The sequence below is a fragment of the Phacochoerus africanus genome, chromosome 9, assembly GCF_016906955.1.
Source record: "Phacochoerus africanus isolate WHEZ1 chromosome 9, ROS_Pafr_v1, whole genome shotgun sequence".
Lineage (NCBI taxonomy): Eukaryota > Metazoa > Chordata > Mammalia > Artiodactyla > Suidae > Phacochoerus > Phacochoerus africanus.
The window spans coordinates 92242300-92266544 of NC_062552.1; the positions used below are offsets into that span (position 1 = coordinate 92242300).

Consider the following 24245-nt stretch of genomic DNA (forward strand, 5'->3'; position numbering starts at 1 on the left):
CACAAATGAACATTTCCACAGAAAAGAAAATCATGAACTTGGAGAATAGACTTGTGGTTGCCAAAGGGGAGGGGGAGGGAGCGGATGGACTGGGAGCTTGGGGTTAATAGATGCAAACTATTGTCTTTGGAATGGATTAGCAATGAGATCCTGCTATGTAGCACTGGGAACTATGTCTAGTCACTTAAGATGGAGCATGATAATGTGAGAATATAGAATGTATACATGTAGATGTGACTGGGTCACTGTGCTGTACAGTAGGGGGAAAAAATGTATTGGGGAAATAACAATTGATTACAATTAAAAAAAAAAAAGTCTTTTCTGTTTCTCATGGCCTTCCTCCTTTCTGTGTTTAGGTTAGTGATTACCAGAAATGAGGAGAAGGTGAAAGTTCAGACTCGTTTTTTTTCCCTTACTTGTCATTTTACAATCTCTTTTGTTGTTGGAATGAGAGACAGTACATACCTGCAATCTGACACCCAGTTTCCCAATTCAGAACAGAGATTTGGACACATTTTTCCCTAGCAGCACTAAATGGAAGAATTTGGATTCTCTCAGAGGCCATTAAATAGAACAATAATAAATTAATTAGAAGAGATGTAATTGTAGATAATTTTGTATGGTAAATATTAAAAAAAAAATTGCTTTTCCTTCACTTTGAATAGTTTTGTGCCACACTATGGTAACTTAACCCCAGGGTACAGAAATGATGTGCAGAGGCCATAGTCCACTATGTAGATAAGATATAGCTCAAGAAATAGAGAGCTTTTGTGTAATTGTTGCCTGATGGTGAACAGCTGTAACCACCAGTGAGTTGCCCGTTTCGGAAGCTGGCTTTATTTAGCATTTTAAAAAATTACATGCTCTTTGCCTCTGGTGCCTGGCATTCTTCAATTAAAATTTTAAATATATTCTTATCATCCCCTAACAGAAAGCTTACTTATACAGTCCCAAATCTAGCCTGAGACACCTGTTCTTAAATCTATTTTTTCAAGTTCAATATGAAATAAATCTCTATTCATGTCATGCTGGAATGAGAGAAAGCATACATTATTTTCATGGGACCTGATCAAGCTACTTAGATGAGCTTAAGTGAATGGTTGAGGTCTATTAATGAATGTGACATATTACATGGAAGCCATTTTAGTAAAAGATTAATGTTAATTTTAAGAGTTGTTTTGTTAATAGTCTGGAGACAGTAAGTAGGGAAAGGGGCTTGATTAATTATATTTGATTTTAAGCCTCAAAATTCTATCATTTAGCAAAGAATAAGAAACTGTTATATAAGGGCAAAACTTATGTGTCTCTTTGCCATTGAAGAAAGAAGACTTTGAGAAAGCTGTATTTCCACATATCAAATTATAGCTTTGATATCAATATTGACCAGAAAATCCTTAAAGTTGTGAACTTGAAAGCATCTACACTGAAGTAGAAATTAAGTACACCCTGATAGAACAAGTTTCTTCCCAGGAAAGAGGTTTCAGGTAACCTGTGTATCGTATTTTATTGAACTTAAGCCGTTCCTCCACATAGCCTTCCAGATGTACTGAAAAAGCCTCTGATTTAATAGAACACTCTCTTTGTGTTCATAATTTATTAAGTTCAGCATTTATTAGTTGGTTAGAGGTTTCATTGGAACCTAGCTCCCTTCTCAGTCAAACACCTTATCTTTTCCCATCATTAATAATTTTTAGCAGTTTCTGTGGTATCTTTTTAAAAAATTTTAAATCCTCATTATATTTTTCTCCAGAAAACAACCCCAAAGGAAGGTATGATTTTTAATTAATATAAAACAAGAAAAAGAAGGATTAGAGATTGTGTTAACTGGATAACAGTGTCAGAGATTAGAATTTTCTGAATCTGATTTCATCTGGATCATATTGTTCTGTTAATGCTAAACTTCTTCCTTCTATTTGGCATAATTACTTTTAAATAAATTTTAAAATATAAAGCAACACCTATTACTGAAAAACCCGTAAAGTGTATAAAACATAAAAAAGAACATAAAAAGTGACTTAAATATATTGCATATGTGCATTCTTTTAGTCATTTTTGGATGCCTGTGTTTTTTAATTAATAGACTTTCTTAAAGCAGTTTTTGCTTTACCAAAAAATTTATTAGAAAGTACAGTTCTCTCTTTTACCTCCCATCCCCCTCCATAACCCAGTTCCACTGTTATTAACATTTGCATTGATGTGGTATCTTTGTTACAACTGATGAACCATTGCTGATACAATAATTATTATTAACTAAAGTCTCTAATTTACATTGAGGCTCAGTCTTTGTGTACTCTAGTTCTTTGGGTTTTGCCAAATGCATATTGTTGTGTATCCACCATTACATAATCACACAGAATAGTTTCACTACCCTAAAAATCCCATGTTCTACCTATTCACTCCTCTCCCTACTCACCACCTCTGACAATCACTGATTTTTCTGTCTCCATAATTTTGCTTTTTCTAGAATGTCATATAATTGGAATCATGTTATGAAATCTTTTCTGACCTTTTTTTCCAAGGTTCCTCCATGTCTTTTTATGGCTTGATAGCTCATTTCTTTTTATTACTAATAATAATTGAATTTTATGGAGGCACCATAGTTTGTTTATCCATTCACCTATTGAGGGACGTCTTTGTTGCTTCCAGTTTTTGGCAGTTATGAATAAAATATATGATATAAACATTCATGTACAGGTTTTTTTCGAGGGCATAGTTTTCAACTAATTTGGATAAAGAGCTAAGAGAGGGATTGCTAGTTGTATGGTAAGACTGTTTAGATTTGTAAGTGTCTTCCAAGGTGGCTGTCTTAGTCTGCTTGGGCTGCTATAACAAAATACCACAGACTGGGTAGCTTAAACAACAGACATTATTTTTCACAGTTCTGGAGGCTGGGAAGCCCAAAATCAAAGTGCCAGCAAATTTGATTCTTCCTGAGGGCCCTCTGCTTGGCTTGTAGGAAGCTACCTTCTTCCTGTATCCTCACAGTAATAGACTGAGTAAGCTCTGGTGTCTCTTCTTCCTCTTCTTCTATTAAGGGCACTAATCCCATCATTGGGGCCCCTCCCTCATTGCTACATCTAAACATAATTACCTCCCAAAGGCCCTACTTCCTAGTATCATCACACTAGGGGTTAGAGCTTCAATGTGTCAGTTTTGGGAGGCCACAAACATTGAGTCCCTAACTGTAGCTGTACTACTTTACACTCCCACCAGCAATGAATGAGAGTTCCTGTTGCTCCACATCCCCCCCCCCCAGCACTTGTCCTGTCACTGTTTTAGATTTTAGCCATTCTAATAGGCATGTAACGGTATTTTGATTTGATTTGCAATGCACTAATGACCTATAGTGTTAAATATCATTTCACATGCTAATTTACCATCCAAATATTTTCTTTCATAAGGTGTCCAGCTCTTTTGCCCATTTTATAATAGGATTGTTTGCTTATTATTTAAAGAGCTCTTTTAAAATTTCAGATATAAATCCTTTATCAGGTATTTTCTCTCATTTGTAGCTTTTCATTTTATTCTTTTAACAATGTCTTTCACAGAGAGAAATTTTCAATTTTAATGAAATCCAGCTTTTCAGTATTTTCTTTTATGGATTGTGCTCTTTTGGTGCTGTATCTAAATACTCTTTGCTAAACCAAAGGTCACCTAGGGTTTTTTTTTTCCTATTTTTATCTTCTAAGTGTTATTGTTTTGCATTTTACATTTAGACCTGTGATCTGTGTTGAGTTATTTTTTGTGAAAGGGGAGTTCCCGTTGTGGCTCAGTGGACACAAATCTGACTAGTAACCATGAAGGTGCAGATTTGATCCCTGCCCTCGCCCATTCGGTTAAGAATCCAATGTTGCCATGAGCTGTTTTGTAGGTCTCAGACATGGCTCGGATCTGGTGTTGCTATGGCTCAGGGCAATGCTGGATCCTTAATCCACTGAGTGAGACCAGGGATTGAACCCATGTCCTCATGGATACTAGTTGGGTTTGTAACCACTGAGCCACAAGGGGAACTCTAAGGTATGTTTCTTAAAGACAATATATAGTTGGGTTTTGCTTTTTAATTCACTCTGACAGTCCCTGTCTTTTAATTAGTTTATTCTAGCCCACTTACATTTAAAGTGATTATTGGTAAATTTTGATTAATATAAACCAACTTCTGACTTTTCTATTTGTTGACCTTGTTGCTTTTTTATTTTCCTCTATTCATCTATCTACTCTAGTTTTAATTGATCATTATATTTGACCCCATTTTCTTTCCTGTCTTAGCATATAAATTATCTTCTAAGTGGTTGCCCTAAAGATTGTAATACACATTTTAATTGCTACCAGTCTACTTTCACATAACAGTATACCACTTCATGGCTACTTCAAATACCGTATAACAAAGTAGTCCCAGTTCCTCCCTCCCATCCCTTAAAGCACTATCATTTGTTTCACTCATCCATAAGTTACAATCACCAAATAGTTTGTTGTTATTACTTCCAACAAACTACTATCTGTTGGATTAATTAAGAATAAGAAAAATAAATTCTTTTACTTTCATTTATTCCTTCTCTAACACTCGTGTGTGTGTGTGTGTGTGTGTGTGTGTGTGTGTGTGAGTGAGTTGCTGACATAGCATTTCTTCTTCTCTCTGAAGCTAGCAACAAATTCCCTCAATTTTGGCTTATCTAAGAAAGTCTTTATTTCTCCTTGACTTTTAAAGGGTAATTTTACTGAAGGTAAATTTATAAGTGGCTGGTTTTTTATACTTTGAAAACTTTAAGTATTTCACACTACCCTCTTCTTGCTTGCATGGTTTCTGACAAGAAGGCCTGTATAATTTTTATTCTTGTTCTTTTATTGATAAGGTTCCCCCTACTTCTTTGACTTCTCTCAAGATTTGTCTTTGAGTTTCCATAGTTTGAATATAACATTCATAGACACAGATTTTTTGTTTTTAATATTCCTGCTGCTTGGTGTGCTCTCTGAGCTCCCTAAACCCGTGGATTGATGTCTGTCGTTAAATTTGGAAATTTCTTAGGGATTATTACTTCAAATATTTCTTGTCTTCCTTTCTCTCTTTCTACTCCTCTGGTATTCCCATTACATGTGTGTTTACCTTTGTAATTGTCTCACAGTTCTTGGATATTCTGTTCCATCTTTTTCATTCCTTTTTTTTAATTGCTATTTCCCCAGTACAATTTTTTTTCTACTGTACAGCATGGTGACCCATTTACACATGCATGTATACATTCTTTTTTATCCCATTATCGTGCTCCATCATAAGTGACTAGACAAAGATCTCAATATTTTTTCACTTTCTAGTCAATTTTGTAAATTTATGTTGTCATATCCTCAGGTTCACTGATTCTTTCCTTGGTCATGTTTAGTCTGCTAATGAGCCCCCATCAAAGGCATTCTCCATTTCTGTTGCAGTGTTTTTTATTTTTAGCATTTTCCTCGGAGTCTTAACTTTTCCATCTCTTTGCTTATATTACTCATCTCTTCTTGCAGATTGTTTTCTTTTTTATTAGAGTTCCTTAGCATATTAGTCATAGTTATTTTAAATTCCTGTTCTGATGATTCTAAAATATCTGTCATATATGAGTCTGGATCTGATGGTTGCTTTGTCTCTTCAGTCTGTATATTTTTTGCATTTTAGCATATCTTGTAATTTTTGTTGAAAGCTAGACATGATGTATTGGGTAAAAACTGAACGGAAGTAGATAGGCCTTTAGTGTGTGATTTTTTTGTCTATCTTAGCTTGTGTTTACTGTTAACTGTAGCTTTGGTATCAGATGTTAAATTTTCCTCTAGTGTCAGTTGGTTTGTGGGGTTTTGTCTCCATGTTGTTTTTGAGTGTTCTTAGAGACGTCTTAAATAGGCAGTTCTTTTAGCTGTAATCCTTTGTTACTATTCAGCAGCCCTGTTTATGTGGTGCTGTATTATGGGGGGAAGGACGTACTCTATAGCCTTTTGATTAGGTCTGTCTTAGGATTTGGTAAAACTTTAGAAGGTTAGGCTCTGATAAAATAGTTCCCATGGAAGGTAGGCCTTGTTAAGGAGAACAAGGACCTCTGCTGCAAATAAATTGAACCTATATGTGAAAATTCTCTGAAACTAAAAAAAAGTATAATATGTTTTATTGTAATGATAATAATGGTCAGAAGAAACAATTACAAGGGACATGAAAATGTTAGTTTTAAATGTAAAGTTTATTTCTGTGTTTTCTGTTACGATGTGTAGAATATTCCAAGTGAGAATCTTATAAATTAATTTAATTATCCAAGTTATTACACAATGTGAACCCTACAAAATTCTAAATGAATGACAGTCTTTTTTCTAGCAATAAAATATACCTAAAACATGCCTAGCATAATTTCCAATTCCATCAGGCTCTGTATATCATGTAAAAATTACCTATAAATTCTGATATTATTTATTAACTAAAATATAGATTCCATAGTATTTGTCACTCTCAAAGATAATTCTTTGGGTCCAGGAATTAGATTCAACTCCCTGGAAAAGTGTACAGTGAAATCTTAACAAAATAATAAAAGCAAGAATATTATCTTCTTTACTGTTCTCCTGTTTAGGTAGTATTTACTTTAAAAATGGTTGAAGGATCCAAGGAAGAATGCCTATATATTTCTGAAGTGCTGTGCTGTGCAAACAGTAAGAATATGGATGTTATATAGATATAACCTGGCAAGTATTTACATACCACTTTCATGTATTTCTTTTCTAAGAGACAGGTAAAGTTCTTAAATAGTAGTTTTGACTATTTTGCATCTTAAAGCGGTAAAACTGGTGATATTCTAAAATATCAAAATCTACTTATGATGTTAAGATTGTGATACTGATAAGTTCCCATTGTGGCTCAGTGGTAAGCATGTGCTTCCCTAGAAAAAGAAAAAGGAAAGGAAAAAAAAAAAAAAAAACAAGAAGGATTGTGATACTGATACTGAATGATGGCCTCACTTACTAAGTGATTATTTCCTGCAACAGACTGTGGGATCCATGTTAATGACAGTGCTTTATGAATTAAATTCACTCATTCAGTTAAGAACTTACTTTTGTGCTTTTTATGTGCCTGGAATAGTGTTAATTGCTGAGGCAATAGGATGAATGGGTCAAGGTTTATGTCTTTAGTCCAGACCTATGGGGATGTCAGATAACACAAAAGCATAATTATTTTACAACTTGGTAAATGCAGTGATAGAAGTATGTGCATGAATAGTTCTTAAAATTACCTTGTGTTCTGAGATTAACTACCTAAAATTTTAAATTCCTAAAAGCCAAAGTTTTTCTACACTTCAGTTATTAACTTCTCACACTTCATAAAATAGCATCTATTTGGACAATATAACCCTTGCTATCTTGTATATATCATGTAACCACTCCTCCCCTCTTACACACATGCATGCATGGGCACACCCACATACACACACACACATGCATGCAGGTATTCACAGCTGTACAGGCCAAAGTGATTAACCTGACTCTTGGAAACTAATCTGTTAGGCTGGGCTGTGCCAATAAGATACCCATTGACAGGTAATCTGATCTTGGAGTTGAACACTCCAGCTCTGAAGTCTGATCAGTCTGGATTATAACCCCTTCACTGGTCATCTATAAGTGTACTTGCTGTATAGGGTAGTTTTTGGTAATTAAGAGAAATACTATTCTCTTATTATTTTAATACAGTTTAGCAGAGTATTTGTCACATGGTCTCAGTATATGTTAGTGTCATTATAAGACAGAGACTATAGTTTATCTGAGGGTGAGACTAAGTTGTAAAATCCTGTAGACTGAAGCTGATGGCTACAAAATGGGTCCTAAACAAGAAAGAAGTCAGTTAGCAGAGAGTGTAGGTGACCTGCGCAGACCATGTGGCCACAAAGAGATGGTAGGAATTGCAGGTTTCCCATTTGCTATAAGATAGTTGTCCTTCTTGCTCTTTGTTTCTTGGCAGTTTCCTTGTATTTTTTCAGTAATCTTCTTTTCATGTGAGCTAATTTGACCAAGTTTCTAGTCCTTGCAACCTGTCATCTTAACTAAAACAGTTCTCAATAAATCCTTTTTTGATACTGATGAGAGGAAATAGTCAGGTACAAGTTTTGTTCTACAAAACTTAACTATGAGTTACCAATGTCAGAACTCCAGCATCCTTTATTTTATGAATTTTGTATTCTATTCTAGCCAAGTAAGCAATGTCAGCAGACATAAGTAATATTCTGTTCTTCTTCCTTTTATCTGTTTCTTGTTGCAATGGTATGTGTAGCTATTATCTCCATACTGCAAGGAAAAGAAATAATACTCTGTTAGTATACAAAGAAAAAGCATCCTTTAGAGACAAAATGTAACAGAGTCTTATTATCTTGTATATATTGTTTCCTATGCATTGAAACTAAAAAAGGCATTTGGGGTCATGTCATTAATTCATCCATTTCAGAAATGATTTAATAGTAGTTCTCAGTGACATTTATAAAAAATATATGTGCCATCCATGATGTCAAGGGGATAATGAGTCCTATAAGAAGTCTATCAATTGTATAAAATAATGCTTCATTTTATCTATTCTTAAAGAACTTTTCTCAAGCACCAGTGAAAGGTTCCTAATTCTAAGATTTGATGAACACATCTTGAACACATTATTTAAATATTTCATGATTTTTTTCTAGGCTTTGAACATATCCCCTCTCAGCTTTCATCTTTTCAGATAGAAGAGAATCATCTTGCTGTCATTTGGAAGATCTCCATCCACTTAAAAAAAAAAAAGTTATTTCTCTTATTCTTGAGATGCAGTAGTTGATGCACAAATGTATTCACACATAAGCACAATTGTGGTTATCCTCCTTCCTGTATATTCAACTTAGCAAACTGTTGAGTTGACTTAAAAATTACTTTATATCACCTCTAAACATTCTTTCTCTTTTATTTTTATTTTTTAATCTTTCGTCACACAAATGAGGTTAATCAAGGCTGCAATTTTTTTCTGAAAATACAAAATATTTTAGATCGTATCATCAGGAGTCTGATCATATCATCAGGAGTAGATACTTCAGCTTATAAGGTCTTCATGAGTAAATTGAAATTTGTTTTTATTTGTCCCTAAGTACACCACTTAAGAAATTAAAGAAGGAAGTATTTTTTTAAGGACAGAAGTATTTTAGATCACAAAATAATTTTTGTCTTAATGTTTAATAGTTGAAAATAAGTATGTAAATAGATAATAGGGAAAATGGTTTATAAGTTTAATAAATCTCTTTATAATAACTTCACTTCCAGATTCTTTGTTCTGAAGTAGACTATTTCTCCTTCATGGGGTGCTTATTATATCATTATTAGGCAATAAGACTATGACAGGTTAGCTAATTCATATTCTCTCTTTACAATCAAATTGTGAAGGTATTATTAACTCTTAACCATGAGCTTTAAATTGGCTAAAAATCACCTTAATTATTTCATATAAATAATTTAAATTTGGGATCAGCTGTCTTTGGCCATTATTTTTGTTTTTTCAGGGATCCCAGTGTGAGCCCAGAATGACAGTGAATGGAAATGTTTGTTTTAATTCACATCTTCTAATAGCTTTATATGGGTACACATGGTCAGTATTTGAAGTTTATGTCCTTTACTTAATATTAAATTTCTAGATCCACTGCACTCTGTAGAGAGAGAGCTGGACCTTACCATGGGAGTTAACTTACTTCTTCCTTGGTCTTGCTACTTAAACTCACCCTTGGAGCCTTGGCCCCCTCCCCGCCCTCTTTTTCACTACATGAGGAGTCACATTGGCTTTCTCTGTAAGTTTAAGGTAGTGGAATAGGAATGGAGTTAAGACTTTAAACTCTGGAATTAGAATGTGAGTTCAACTCCCATTTCTGACTGCTAGCTGTGTGACCTTGAACAAATTACTTAACCTTGTCTGTAAAATGGGGATAAGAAAGTATTTACCTCAGAAAGACTTTGTAGACTAACTGGGATAATAATGTATGGAAAGTGTTTAGTGTAGTACCTGGCATATAGTTGGTGTTCAACAGATGTTAGCTCTTAATTCAACATGCTGATAGAAAGGTGGGGCAGGGAGGGGGTGGATGCAGGAGCTATTTTGGAAGTGGCTTACAGCATGGATCATTGAGAAGGAGTAAAACATATGGAGAGAACAGACTCTGGACCCTCATCCTTGCCAGCATCTTTATCAGTTGAGATGAAAATAGGATTATGATAAATGGTGGCCTCTGATTTAGAGATCTACCAGATAAGTCTTTGTGGCCTATTAATAGATAACTATCTATAGGTTGGAAAATATGTTGCATATAATGAGAAACAGCAGGAATGTCCTTGGCATGGGAGTGATAGAAGTATTCCTTTGCAAATTCTAGTGTAGGTTCTGAAGAAGATTGTGGTTGTACTGTCCCTGTTTTAAGCATAAATGAAAAATGCATGGGAGCCATAATGTGAAGTATCTAATCTTTACAGAGTGTTATCTTTTTTAAGCAGTAATAAGCAAAAGACTACTTCTTGCCATCAGACATCTACTCTTTGCCTTGTTTGCTATGGTTACCTTCCTCCTTCCTCCTCTCTCCATGCTCCATTAATTAAGGTTCCATGCCTTTCACCTCATAGTTCTTTTTCTTCATTTATGGATATCCCCTGCTCTTCCTCTAGTTAAGCCAGAATGGGTAAAATATAGCCATTTTTTGAATAGTATCGTTATAGTATTTTTCTCAGCTATGCCACCAAAGGCCATAGATTGGAAAGTATTAGCTCTCTTTCTAGAGATATAATACAACCTAGACCAGGAAAAGGGGAGGATCAGGTGACATACACCAGATTGGAAGCAGCAGTGATAGCAGGAGCCGTGGCATGGCACGTAAAGCCACACCCCACCCCCCATCTTCTTTCTTCCACAGTGGAGGTGGAGGCAGCTGGGAAGGAAGACAAACTGTGGTCTGAGACAGCAGCAAGAGCTAAAGATGGACATGATGGCAGAGTAACTCTTGGAGCCGCTGGTACTTTAGGGATTGGTCTAGCATACGATTTTCTTTTTCTTTTTTTTCTTTCTTTTTTTTTTGTCTTTTTTTTAGGGCTGCATCTGCAGCAAATGGAGGTTCCCAGGCTAGGGGTCGAATTGGACCTCAGCTGCCAGCCTACGCCACAGCCACAGCAACACGGGATCTGAGCCATATCTGTGACCTACCCCACAGCTCACAGAAACGCCAGATCCTTAACCCACTGAGCAAGGCCTGGGATTGAACCTGCGTCCTCATGGATGCTAGTCAGATTGTTTCCACTGAGCCACAGTGGGAACTCCCAGGTCTAGCATACAATTTGAGGGAGGTTTGCTGTTCTAATCCCTCTTTCAGTAGGCCAAGATGTGTGTCTGTTTTGTCAATAATTTTTACAGTGCTTAAGCATAGTGCCGTACTTGATGAGGTTGTCTTCTCCCTTTCCACAAAAGTCTTTGTTTTGTCATTATCTCCTTCTTCCAATATGACTCTGTGTTTCCATTTTCTTCTCTCATAGTACAGCCAGAATTTCTGGTTATAACTCTTGTATCTTAGGGTATTAGGATGGACTTTACCCTATCCTCAAAAGTCCCTAATGGGCTCTTCCTGATTTAACACAATTGGATGATAACATAGCAGAAAATTTACAAGTAGTTATAAATCCCATATGAAACATCACATTCCTAGCTCTCCAACTGTCTGCTAACCACAAAGACAGCTATAAAATTCCCCCAAAACCAAATGGAACCCAGTGTGCCAACTGTCAGCCTCATGCTGTGAGATCCTGATGGCACACCTGCTCACTCCATCACCTCTTCCAGGAATTCCTAAGGAGTGAAAGGCATTTTTACCTTGAGGGCTTTTCTCCAGGCTGTTTCTTTTAAGGAGGTGTGACATGATGAAAGAATAACAGGAATATAAGAATGGAATTCTGATTTTTTTTTAATGGGAAAGAGAGATTGGGATTTGCCTCTTTAGCAAATTCGATGAAATTAAGCCTTGTCTTTGTTTCTAATGCTTTCCTTTTTTCCATTCTCTTCTTACTAATGAGAAAAGTTTTTCTAGGATTCTTTAAGACCCTTTGTGTTATAAGGAGGTTCTAATTTAGGAAAAACTATTAAATAATTAAAAAGCAAACAAACAAAAAGCTTTCTAAACCTCTAACCAAGGAGTTATAGGGCCGGTGCAATCTGAATCATCAGTGAACTCTTAGCAGCATCCCCTTAATAATGAGCTGTCTGTGGACTGTCTAGAACCTCTTAGGAAAATAACATACATGTATATAAAAGTTAAATTACCAAATTTGCTTCAGAAACATGAAGAATGACTTCAGGAAACATTCCATTTAGTGACATGAAGCAAACGAATCTCTTTGCTCTTTTTTCTTTTGACACTGTCCTGCCTGTCTTAACCTGAACTGCATAATTCACTAAGATATTACATATTTTCCATTAACTGTCCTTTGAGTCCACAATCCAGAGTTAAGTCTGTCAGAATATCATTTGAGGTCAGTGAACCATGAGTCTAATTGCTTTTGCAAGGCATAAAAGCAGCACGCACCTCATAAGAATACTGCACAGTCGTTCCCATAGTGTGATATGCTAATTCTTAAGAATGTTGCTAACACTGCAGTGTGTTTCATATGATTGAATTTAGAACTCTTCACTCAATTGGTTGAAGGCTTCAAACTGCAATAATAACAGTCTTTTGAGTTGTTGCTTAAGTAGCACAGTGATGGAATTCATATGGCAGGCGACAGTTGCTTATTCAAGTTCAGGAAGAGCTCTCTATCAGCCGTAGTGGCTGAAAAACAAAAGGAAAGTAGCCCAGATGTTCACTTTTTAATAGTAATATCTTTCTTTCATATTTTCAATGAGAACAGAGCTCAATCATTAAATGAGGGTATAAATATTAATGCCATCGTGTTAAAATCCCAAAATCACACATTTATGCGATTTTCTTTTTTTTTAATGTTTATTTATAAGTCAAGTAAAATCAAAAAAGCTCCCTATGCCTCTAGAGGTCTCAGCACTGAGAGTTCATTTTTTATCTTAATCTTCTCTTACTCTTGCCTTCTCCACCAAGTCTCAAAGAGTTAAATAAGAATTTTACCAGTCATCTTAGGCCACACAGTGGCAAAGAAGATATAAGCCCCAGAATTCCAGATAGTCTTTTGTGGATAGAATTTAAGCATACAAATTCCTTGCTGAACTATGAACAGAAAGACTAGTTTAGACAAGTTATTTGATACGATGCTTTTAGTATAGCACAGAAGTTTGGTCAAATCAAGTGAGTGATGATAGAATATCAGAACTTTCAGATAGCTCAGAGTTGCTGCTCATTGTTCTATTGCCCGTGGTAAATAGTCTGAATAAGATTTACTTTGGAATTATATCTTTGACGCACTAAAATGAGATGCTTTGATATATTTTTCAGAGAATGCGATATTTTGGCAAATAATGTCTTCCTGGACCAAACTGTAGCCAGTTTCTTGAGAACTGTTTACCATAATTGATCCCAGGATAAAGAAATAACATTTTTGAGAATTACCGTGTCAGGCATTATACTCATCTATCTTCACAAAATAACTCATCCTCAGAATAACTTGATGAGTAATATACTATTATTAATCTCAATTTACAGATGAGAAAGTTGCTGTTATCAGTGCCACCTTCCAGATGAAGAAACAGGGGTGAAGTTAAATATAACTTATTCAAGGTCACACAACTGTCAAGTGACAGAGGATTTGAACATCAATTTTTGTGACTCCAATGCCCATACTCTTAATCACTGTGTATTGCAGACAGGGCACTACATAAATCGGCATTTGCCTTCCTTAATTTTGCTTGCTGTCTCTCCCTGCTTCAGTCTCAAATAGAGCCATGAGTCCCAGCAGTTGGCAGTCTTTCCAGTGCTGTTGGATGTGATGGCACCTAGTGGCTATAACTATTCAAGGCAACCCTTAGGAAGAGAACTAAAACTGTATTCCAGGAGTTCCCCTCGAGGCTCAGCAAAAACAAATCTGACTAGTATCCATGAGGACACAGATGTGATCCCTGGCCTTGCTCAGTGGGTTAAGGATCTGGCATTGCCGTTAGCTGTGGTATAGGTCGCAGATGAGGCTTGGATCTGGCATTGCTGTGGCTGTGGCATAGGCCAGCGGCTAAAGCTCCAATTCAGTCCCTAGCCTGGGAACCTCCATATGCCATGGGTGTGGCCTTAAAAAACAACAACAAAAAAAAACCTCATTCCACAGCTCTGTACCTGTTTGAAGGAAGTCTGGACCTATTTGGGTATTGAAGGAAATCTCTTTAAGAGACTTGAGTGCAAAAAAGAGACAGCTTTTCTAGTTCAGAATCACCAAAAACTTATTAATAAGCCCCAACTCACCCCAAGTGAATTTAAGTTCTAGGTAATGATACCTTATTGGAGATTTTTCTCACTTCACAGCCCTATTTCAAACCTCTTTACCTTGACCATTCTGAGCTCTATGAATTCTGTTTTTAGGAGAATTCCCCCTCTTGAGTTCTGCTTCTCTCACAATTCAGAGTGATAGCATTTGCTGCATAGCAGTTAAAGAAAGAAGACAGTAAATGCAGAAGAAATCTTATGGACTGGGACCCAAATTTTTTCCACTTTTGAAACATTTTTTGTTATAGCAGAACCCATTCATTCATGGTAGATATTAAGTTTCTCAAGCCCTTTCTATTGAGGCTATTGAAGACTAATGATTCTAACTGCCTAACTACAGAGCTAGTATCTCTGACTGTGTTACATGGAATGTTGACAGAGAATGCCTTTAAATGGGCTATTATGAATTGACTGGCAGGGCTCCTCTAGAGGTACTTGCCTGTAGCCGTGGAAATCTTCCCTTTCAAAGAGCTACCTGTGCTCCTGCCTGAGGGCTGTAAGTGTACTAACAAGCCTTTTGAGTCTTAATCTGCCCTTAGCAAAGAGAGTGACCTGATAAAACAGAATTATCAACCAGAGAGGTAATCTTAAATATAAGTCTCTGAGGTAATTAATAATGACTGTATCTATTCAAGTTGAACTAGGCAGTCAATTGAACTAGGCAATCAATTGTGTAACACCCAGGCTAGTTTGCATTGGTTCATTACAAATGAATAATTCTGACTTATGTATGATTTGTACATCTCATATATTCTCTTGTTAAAAGGTTGATTTTCTTTTCTTTTCTTTTTCCTCACACTCTCTCTCTCTTTCTCTCTCTCTCTCTCTCTCTCTCTCTTTTTTTTAAAGTCTTTTTAGGGCCTTACCTGTGGCATATGTAAGTTCCTGGGCTAGGAGTCAAATGGGGGCTGCAGTTGGCTGGCCTACACCACAACCACAGCCACAGCAATGCAAGATCCTGGCCATGCCTTTGACCTACACCATAGTCCACAGCAACACCAGTTCCTTAACCTACTGAGCAAGGCCACAGATCAAACCTCCGTCCTCATGGATACAGCTTGGGTTCATTACTGCTGAGCCACGACGGGAACACCTTTTGGGTTTTTTTGTTGTTGTTTGTTTTTTATTTAACAACACTGAAATCTTAATAGAATGGCAAAGCACTCTTGATTGATCAAAGGACTTAAGTGCTTTTTTAAAAATGTATGTTCAGAAAGCAGAATGTAATACAAGCAATGGAGTAAACCCTAGAGTCTGATCTGGCCCTTTTATTAGCTGTATTAACTTTGAGAAGTCCTCTTAGCCTCTCTTAGTCAACAAGGGCCTGCCGTATAGAACAAGTAACTGTATTCAATATTGTGTAATAAACTATAAGGGAAAAGAATCTGAAAAAGTATAGATATACGTGTATGTATAACAGAATCACTTTGTTGTACACCTGAAATTAATGTAACTTTGTAAATCAATTATGCTCAACAGCAAAAAAAGAAAGCACAATCAAGAGAAAGCATAAAATAACATGGTGAGAATGAGGTGGGTATATCATAGGAAATGTAAATTGGTTATGAAAACAAAATGTATCAAGAGTTTAAAATTAAACATCGAATTAGATTATACCAGAGAAAATGCAAACAAAATGCAAGTTACAGTGGCCACTGCCATATTATAATAATTAAGTGGAATTCAAAGTAAAAAGCAGTAAGTGGGACATAGCATTACTGAAATGTACACTTTGCAATGAATGTAGAATACTTATGAACTCTTAGATTTTTTTAACAAAGGCCCGTCAGAATTTGTTGTAACAAAGAGACAATAAACAAAAACGTGAGGAAAAAAACAAACATTAAGTAGTACATGGATATGGTAAAAATTACAAAGGTGGTACACAAATGACTCAAGTTTATAAAACACTGAATAAGATTATCTCTAGGATCTGTTCCAGATTTAAGTTCTTTTGAATGTATATTCCAATAGAATAAAAAGATGTTATGTGGTAATCAAGTAAAAGAAAATTCCTTCTACAGCTTATACTATGTTATATGTTATTTCACTTTGAAATATATCATTGAGAAAGCTAAACTTTTATTCTATGATAATTTTTTCATTTATAAATATGAATATCCCTTTCTTAATATTTTACTAGGCAATTGAGTCTTTGATATATTTTTGGATAGCATGTTTGTTGGTCATGGTGTTTTGTTTTATTTTGTTTATTTTTCTTTCACCAAAAGCAATCTAGTTCTAGGTGATGTTTTTGAACTAGAAATCTTGAACAGCGGGAACCATTTCATCAGTCCATACTCTTCCAAGTTCAGTGTTTGGCATAATAGTATCAGTAAATATTTGAACAAGTGAATGAATGAATAAATGAATATAAGCTGAGTTCTGTGTCTTGAAGGTGTAGGGATCATTTTCATTTCTTTCTAAAATGAAATAGTAAGTAAGGTTAACTATAAGGCAGTTGAGGCCTCGGGACTATCAGGAGGTAATACTTTCACATGAGTGATGTTTGGAGCTAGTTACATGGGACATTTAGAATAATCTTTTTAGGAAGAAATCACAAAAAAGAAGTAGCCCTACTCATTTCGCTTTTGTTTATGGTCTTATATGAGAAGCCAGGGTCCACTTTCTTTCTCTCTTTGTTTTTTACAAAAAAAATAAAATAAAAAGGTGTGCTACCTTACTACCTGACTTTTTTTCTTATCATCTCCACATCAGGAAAAGCACTCCAGTTTTCCTTGCCGTAGGGAGGCTGTTAGAGTTTAATTTAAAATACAGCTCACTCTTTCTCCATACACTCTTAATTATAAGTTTCTCATCTGATAAAAGTGCTCAGCTCTTTCTTAACTGGTATACTAGATGAACTGCAATACTGGTGGTGAATTTTTTATTACTATTATTCATGCAACAAATCTCATGTTTCAAGGGCTTTGTTCTAAGAATCCTGAAATGACTTTTATGTATCAGAGAGAGAGAGATTATAAACCAGACATTTTTAATTCTTAGTTACACCACCTGACTTTCTAATAACCATGCAGTCATCTGAGTGATTACATACCCAGATCATGTAATTTATTTAAAATTTTTTTTCATATATGTAGAAAAACAGAATTTGAGGACTGTGTTTCATTCTTCTGAATACATTTTAAACATATTCTGGGTCCATTCTCTACAAGTACATTCTTTCTTTAATGGTCCAGTGATTAACTATGATTCTAATTTATTGCGCACAATGATGACACCTTAACTGGAGTTATTTTGTATATTCAGATTAACATTGTCTGTTATTGAAGTTTTAAATCAGTATATTTTATATTTGTGAAATCTTTCTGCCTGGTCTCTTTGTGTTTTCTAGTTATTACTATGTGGTCTTTAGTATATAAACTCCAGGGATGCTGGTTATCACATTTTCGGTTTGTTCTCGTCGCCTTATAGAGGTGATAGAACAGCAGTTACATTAATGGTATATAGAAATTGGTTCTGAAAGTAATCGTCACCTACAAAAACTATCTCTGTTCTAACTTTAAATTAATATCCAGGTAAACAATCTGTACAGATTCTGTTATTATCATCATTGAGAATATAATAGGTCTAATTTTGGCCAAGAAAAAAAACAACTTTAGAACTACCTAATTTTTCTTTTCTTCAAAAGATAAAGATACTCAGAGTTCCCATTGTGGTGCAGTGAAGACAAATCTGACTGGGAACCATGAGTTTGAGGGTTCAATCCCTGGCCTTGATCAGTTGGTTAAGGATCCAGCATTGCCGTGAGCTGTGGTGTAGGTCGCAGACGTGGCGAGGATCTGGCATTGCTTTGGCTGTGGTGTAGGCCAGCAGCTGTAGCTCTGATTAGACCCCTAGCCTGGGAACCTCCATATACCACAGGTGTGGCTCTAAAAAGACAAAAAAAAAAAAGATACTTACTTTAGATATCTCTAGAGTCATTGTGCTCTGTCATGAAAATATGTAAGAGTCATTCGCTATAATGACAAGATGAAGGTTTTGAGAATACTTTGTCTAATTCCAAAAAGCAGAACTTTGCTTAGGGGGCCATGTTCACGGGCAGTATGGTTATTTGATACTTTGAGTGCTGGATACTGTTCTCATCTGGGATATGAGGTGTTGATATGGCAGCATATTATGATAAAAAAGGAAAGGTCCTGGACTTGAGAAGCAGACCAACCTGAATATGAAATTCAGCTCTGTCATTTTTACTCCAGTACCTAGGGCAAGTTACTGAACTTCCTCTGTAAAATGAAGTTATTTTAGAGTTTCCGTGAAGATAAAAACATCTAGAGTGAACTCTTGTCAAATGGTAGTTGTGTAAGGAATACAACGTGGTGATGATGGTATGTTTTGATATTCCCTCAGGTGAAGTAAAGGACAAAAATGTTCAGGTGGTTGAGCTCCCCATTGTAGACAGTGTTCATCCTCGTCCTCCATATTTACCCCTGGCTGTCCCAGAAGACCTTGCAGATCGACTTGTACGAGTCCATGGTGATCCTGCAGTGTGGTGGGTATCCCAGTTTGTCAAGTACTTGATTCGCCCACAACCCTGGCTGGAAAAGGAAATAGAAGAGGCCACCAAGAAGCTAGGCTTCAAACATCCAGTTATTGGGTAAGACTCTGATTTGTTCCTCATAAAGTGATAAGTTGTATCAGGGGTATACCTTTACAGGAAACCTCGCAGGATCTAGTGTACTTTTCATAGTCCCACCCAAAAACAGAGGTTCCAGAGTTCACTTTAGGCCATAGGGAGAATACTCTTCCTTTGTTCCCATAGAACAGCTGAGTCATCATAATTGTCACCCTCATTCATTTGCTCGTTTATTCCGTCAAGAAATATATTAAACCCATATTTCTGAAATTAGCTGTCTCTCCTGGGGAAACCAGCAGAATTTTATTTTATTAGCAGTATTTTGCATATTATATATGATTCCTGTCTTACTCTAACAAGGCTATGAGGTGAAGCCGTCACATTTAAAGCTTTCAATTGCATCTTATTCTTAGGCTTCATTAATTTCCATGGTGATTATTTTGCAGTTTTGATGTTCTGTTTTCTTTTTTGTTTTGGAAGCTATTTTAAAAATAAAGATATCACTTGTGATACAAGATAATGTTAAAATTACTATTTAAAATGATCTCTTGGCCCACTTGGTAATTATCATGTGTATATGTATTCAGTCTCATGCTTGTGTTAAGGGAGATGTATCAGGAAATCCTCAAAGCAAGAAAAATCCAAAAGTGCATCTTTGCTCACAAGCATGTGCTCTGTACCCATCCATAAAAAGTTGTGGAAGGAGAGTTTTCCTAGGTCCTGATGCCATGGGAAATGTTCCTTGCCTAATGGGAAGAATACAGGACTGAGAGTTAAGTGACTTCAGTAATATTTCTGGCTTTTCCCTAATTCTGGGTCAAGTTATTTAATAATAGTATTATTGGGCTTTGATTTTTTCATCTGAAAATAGAGAAGATAATATTTGCCCTGAAAATGATGATAGTGTAAGGATGAAAAGGGATTTTGTGTTCTGTGGGAAAAAAATACACTGTAATATATTATTGCCTTTCAGAGAGACTGTTGCTTAAATAATACCTGAAAATAGATCTGTAGGCTAGGCTATGACTTTCTGCAGCTTACTCTTTATAAAAAAGTCAACTATTGATTAATATTAATACCTATGTTGATTCATTCTGCAGAACATTTATTAAATACTTGCTACTGTAGGGGACAGAGATTTTTTTTTTTTAATGGCTCCTTCCAGTTTATTACAGTCAGTCCATGGGAAAAGAGACTTACACAACTAATATCATACAAGCAGAATGTGATAAATACCCTGAGAGAAGCATAAACATTATTATGAGAGGTCAGGGAAGGGGAAATGTACTTCCATCTGGATCATGAAAGCCTTCATAGATGCAGTGTTTGAATAGGATCTTGGAAGATGAAGAAAGATACAATATAGTAGTTTAAATTACCAAAATATCTTCAACCGCATTATCTCATTGATCCTATAACACAATCCTGAGAAATGGGCAGAGATAACCATTTTACATATGAGGAAACTAAAGAAAGAAAAGCTCACCCCAAAGTTCCAGAGACAATAAAGGCAAAACCAGATTAACACCCTTTTAACTTTGTTTGAATTTCCTGTAATTTTACATGCCAGAAGGTTACCCTCGTTAATTTTCCGTGGACCGTCCACCACACTGAGAACTGGCCAAATATAGAAAGTTAAAGTACCACAAGACAACTGAGTTCCTTGTACGTGGAGATAGTGTGCTGTAATAAAAGAGGGGTACTCTGAATTTAAGAATCTGGGGGTCCAATCTAGCTTCCAGCACTAACAAGTTATGTACTTTGGACAATTTACTTGGTCATTCTGGGCCTCCATTAATTGTCACTCTTTCTTCATTTATTAAAAAAAAAAAAAAAACTAGGTTAGATAATGGGTACCTAAGGGTTCTACTAATACAGTAATAAACAATTAGATTTTTGTGTCTACCCACTATTCATCATTCATTGTGTTTGGTTCAATTGGGAATAAATAAAATCAGATTCTTTGCCCTGGCGAAACCTGATGGTTAATGAAAATCAAGCAAGTACACAAACAACTTTTACTTTTGTAAAGACTGGGTTGAAATGCATGTGAAAGAAACCAGCCTCCCTTTACCTTATGCTCTCTTTTTGTTCACTAAAATGTCTTCAGAAGCACCAGTTTCTTTAACTGTCAGATGAAAGAGTCACAATAAATTAAGTAACTTCTCATTTCCATCACAAGTCTAACATTCTGATTCTTCCATAAAAATTCTGTTAAGGTCTTCTCTCAAATTATTGGTCCAAGGCTAATTTCAGGGGTACTTGCAGAATTGAGAAAATTGCTTAGTAGTACTCTGCCACTATGTCAGATACTCCTCTTCATTTGACTTTTCCTTCCATTGTTACAGTTCTCCTTTGTTTTTACATCCCCAACCCCATGTCTTCTTCTTCATATGTATAGGAGTTACTGACCCTGTTCTAAATAGTAGAGCTAATATAAGTATATGGTAAAATCAGAATTTCAAATAGTATTCCTTCTCATGAAACTGTTCATTGAAATTTACTGGAATTCTTTTTTCTGACCCATCTCATCTCTATGGAACACAGGGAACAATTCCAAATTTCTTGAGAGAACCAGTGGCTAAGAAAAATGTGGGAAGGAAAAGGTGATACATTAGGTGTTCATATGATTGTATTCACATCTGGACTGTCATCTAAAATGCAAAGGAAATAATAGCCATGAAGATGTCAGGGTACTACATTCAAATCAAATCCTCACTCCAGATTCATAGTAAAAAGCTGGTCCTAAGCTTGGCTTAAGATATGCCTGCATATTCTGACGTAAAGTGCAGCAAATCTGCCTCTTATTTTTTCTTCTTTTTCTTTTTTTTTTTTTTTTTTTTCTTTTTAGGGCCACACTGGCAGCATATGGAGTTCCCAGACTAGGGGTCAAATCAGAGCTACAGCTGCTGGCCTACATTAGAGCCACAGCAACGAAGGATCTGAGCTGTGTCTGCAACCTACACCACAGCTCACGGCAACACCGGATCCCCGACCTGCTGAGTGAGGCCAGGGATCAAACCCTCATCCTCATGGATACTAGTCAGATTCGTTTCCCATGCGCACCATGGGAAATCCCTACCTTTTTTCTTTTTTCCATATATGAAGAGTGGTTTAGTAATTTGAGGAAGGGCGGGGGATGTGGGAATGGCAAATTTAAGGAGTGTTTTAATTTATGAAAACAAACTATGACTACTATTATTCTTATTTTCATTAGAATACTGTTGGGAGTCATCGCCTTATTCAGTGCAGGACAATGTAAATCTGTGTTCCCAATTTTACAGTTTTGGAGCTTTTATTATATAAGACAGATGAGATCAGTATCCGCTTATGTTTGATAGAATAAAAAGCAGAAAAAGGAAATTTATTATGCTTACAACAAAAAGGCTTGAATGGCTTTGTGAACTTAAAATAGTAAGAACTCTTAAAAGATTTGCCTGCCTTGATTGCACTATAGGAAGAATGCATGTAGGTCTGTGTTTTATTTGGACAACTTTATTATTATTATTATTATTATTATTATATTATTTTAATTGTTATTTCCCCAATACAATTTTTTTTGTACTGTACAGCATGGGGACCCAGTCACATCTACATGTATACATTTTATTTTCTCACATTATCATGCCCCTTCATAAGTTACGAGACAGTTCCCAGTGCTACACAGCAGGCTCTCATTGCTAATCCATTCCAAAGGCAATAGTTTGCATCTATTAACCCCAAGCTCCCAATCCACCCCACTCCCTCCCCCACCCCTTATTTGGACAACTTTAAATTTTACAAGCTGGGAATACAGTGATGGTGCAGGATAAAATGAAGAAAAAGAAAACGGCATCAAAACATTACAAATGATATATCTAATGTTCTATAATAACAGCTGTGAATCTTGGTATCATTTATTGTCAAAAATCTTGTTATATCCAGTTTTTCCTTGAAGGCTATTTGGTATTTTCTGCCTTGTATGTAGTCTAATCCTGGAATCTCCCATTTATTCCAGGTATACCAATTATTTTCTCTATAAGAAAGCATTTTCAAAGACTTATTTTCTACTTCTCTTTGTGTTAATATGCAAATATATTTAGAATATACGTGTGTGAATTTTTTAAATGTTGGTTTTATTTTTTCTAATGGCAAAAATGAAAGAAAAATTAAAGTGTCCATGATGCCACCATAAATACACTAAAAGCACTGGATGGCTTAGCATATTTTCAGCAGAATCTGACTTTCTCCTTCTGCCCTCACAGAGTCCATGTTAGACGCACAGACAAAGTGGGAACGGAAGCAGCCTTCCATCCCATTGAGGAATACATGGTGCACGTTGAAGAACACTTTCAGCTTCTTGCTCGCAGAATGCAAGTGGATAAAAAAAGGGTGTATTTGGCCACAGATGACCCTGCTTTGTTAAAAGAGGCAAAAACAAAGTAAGTTATTTCTAATTTCCGATGTGAAGAGATGTGCCTAAAATTATCCATATTACTTTCTTAAGCTAGGTTTCTGGATTTGCAAGCATGTAGATAAAAGTATATGAACATTTTACAGCTGTGATTGATCACGCAGCATGATGTTTTCACACCAACCAACCCTTAGAGTACAGTTGGCAGCAGAATCTACTTGGTTTGTGGGAATAGTAAAAGTTAAATTTGTGTGTGTATAGTCAGAAACTGGTAACTCCTCTCTCCATGGTAGTCCAGGCAGCATTTTTACCCGTATCCTATTACAAACGCGGCAGTATCATTTTATACATATTTTTCCCCTCTCTGGCTTTGGTTTTCAGAGTCATTTTAAAGATTTTCTTGGAAATTTAAATACTGTTTCTTGTCTTCACTCTTTTACTGAAATGTTTTTTTCATTCTGAATTTACTTTACTTTTGACCTCTCAGGATTGGTGTTGATACCTAAGCAAACCATAAAACCTCCATTATTGTTTTAGTGACCAAGAACATGAATTAATCTCTCAACAGGGTATATAGTATCCAAAGTGATTATAAGACTTTTCTGATTCAAGGGGGTGAAAAGTTAGAAAATTAAACTTAAGTGATGCATAGGATTCATACAGAGAAGAATCAATTTTCTGGGTAGCTTATCCTTTATAAAAAGGGTCAAGATCAGGCTATATGTGACTCTGGTAGTTAATGCTTTGCTGCTTAGTATTACACCTCAGGTTTCCCTAGGTTAAGACTAAATTCATTGATGAGATTTTAGCACCAGCATCCCAGTGACTGTGGTAACTACTGATCATT

General features: G+C 35.8%; 1 protein-coding gene across 7 annotated transcripts in view; it reads left to right on the forward strand.

The window, feature by feature from the left end:
* FUT8 (fucosyltransferase 8) overlaps positions 1–24245 on the forward strand; it is a 282389-nt gene that overhangs the window by 238332 nt on the left and 19812 nt on the right. For all 7 annotated transcript variants that reach the window (XM_047797856.1, XM_047797853.1, XM_047797851.1 and 4 more), the window contains 2 exons: positions 18780–19026; positions 23250–23426. In XM_047797856.1, the coding sequence (XP_047653812.1) occupies positions 18780–19026; positions 23250–23426 (424 nt within the window). The remainder of the gene's footprint in view (positions 1–18779; positions 19027–23249; positions 23427–24245) is intronic.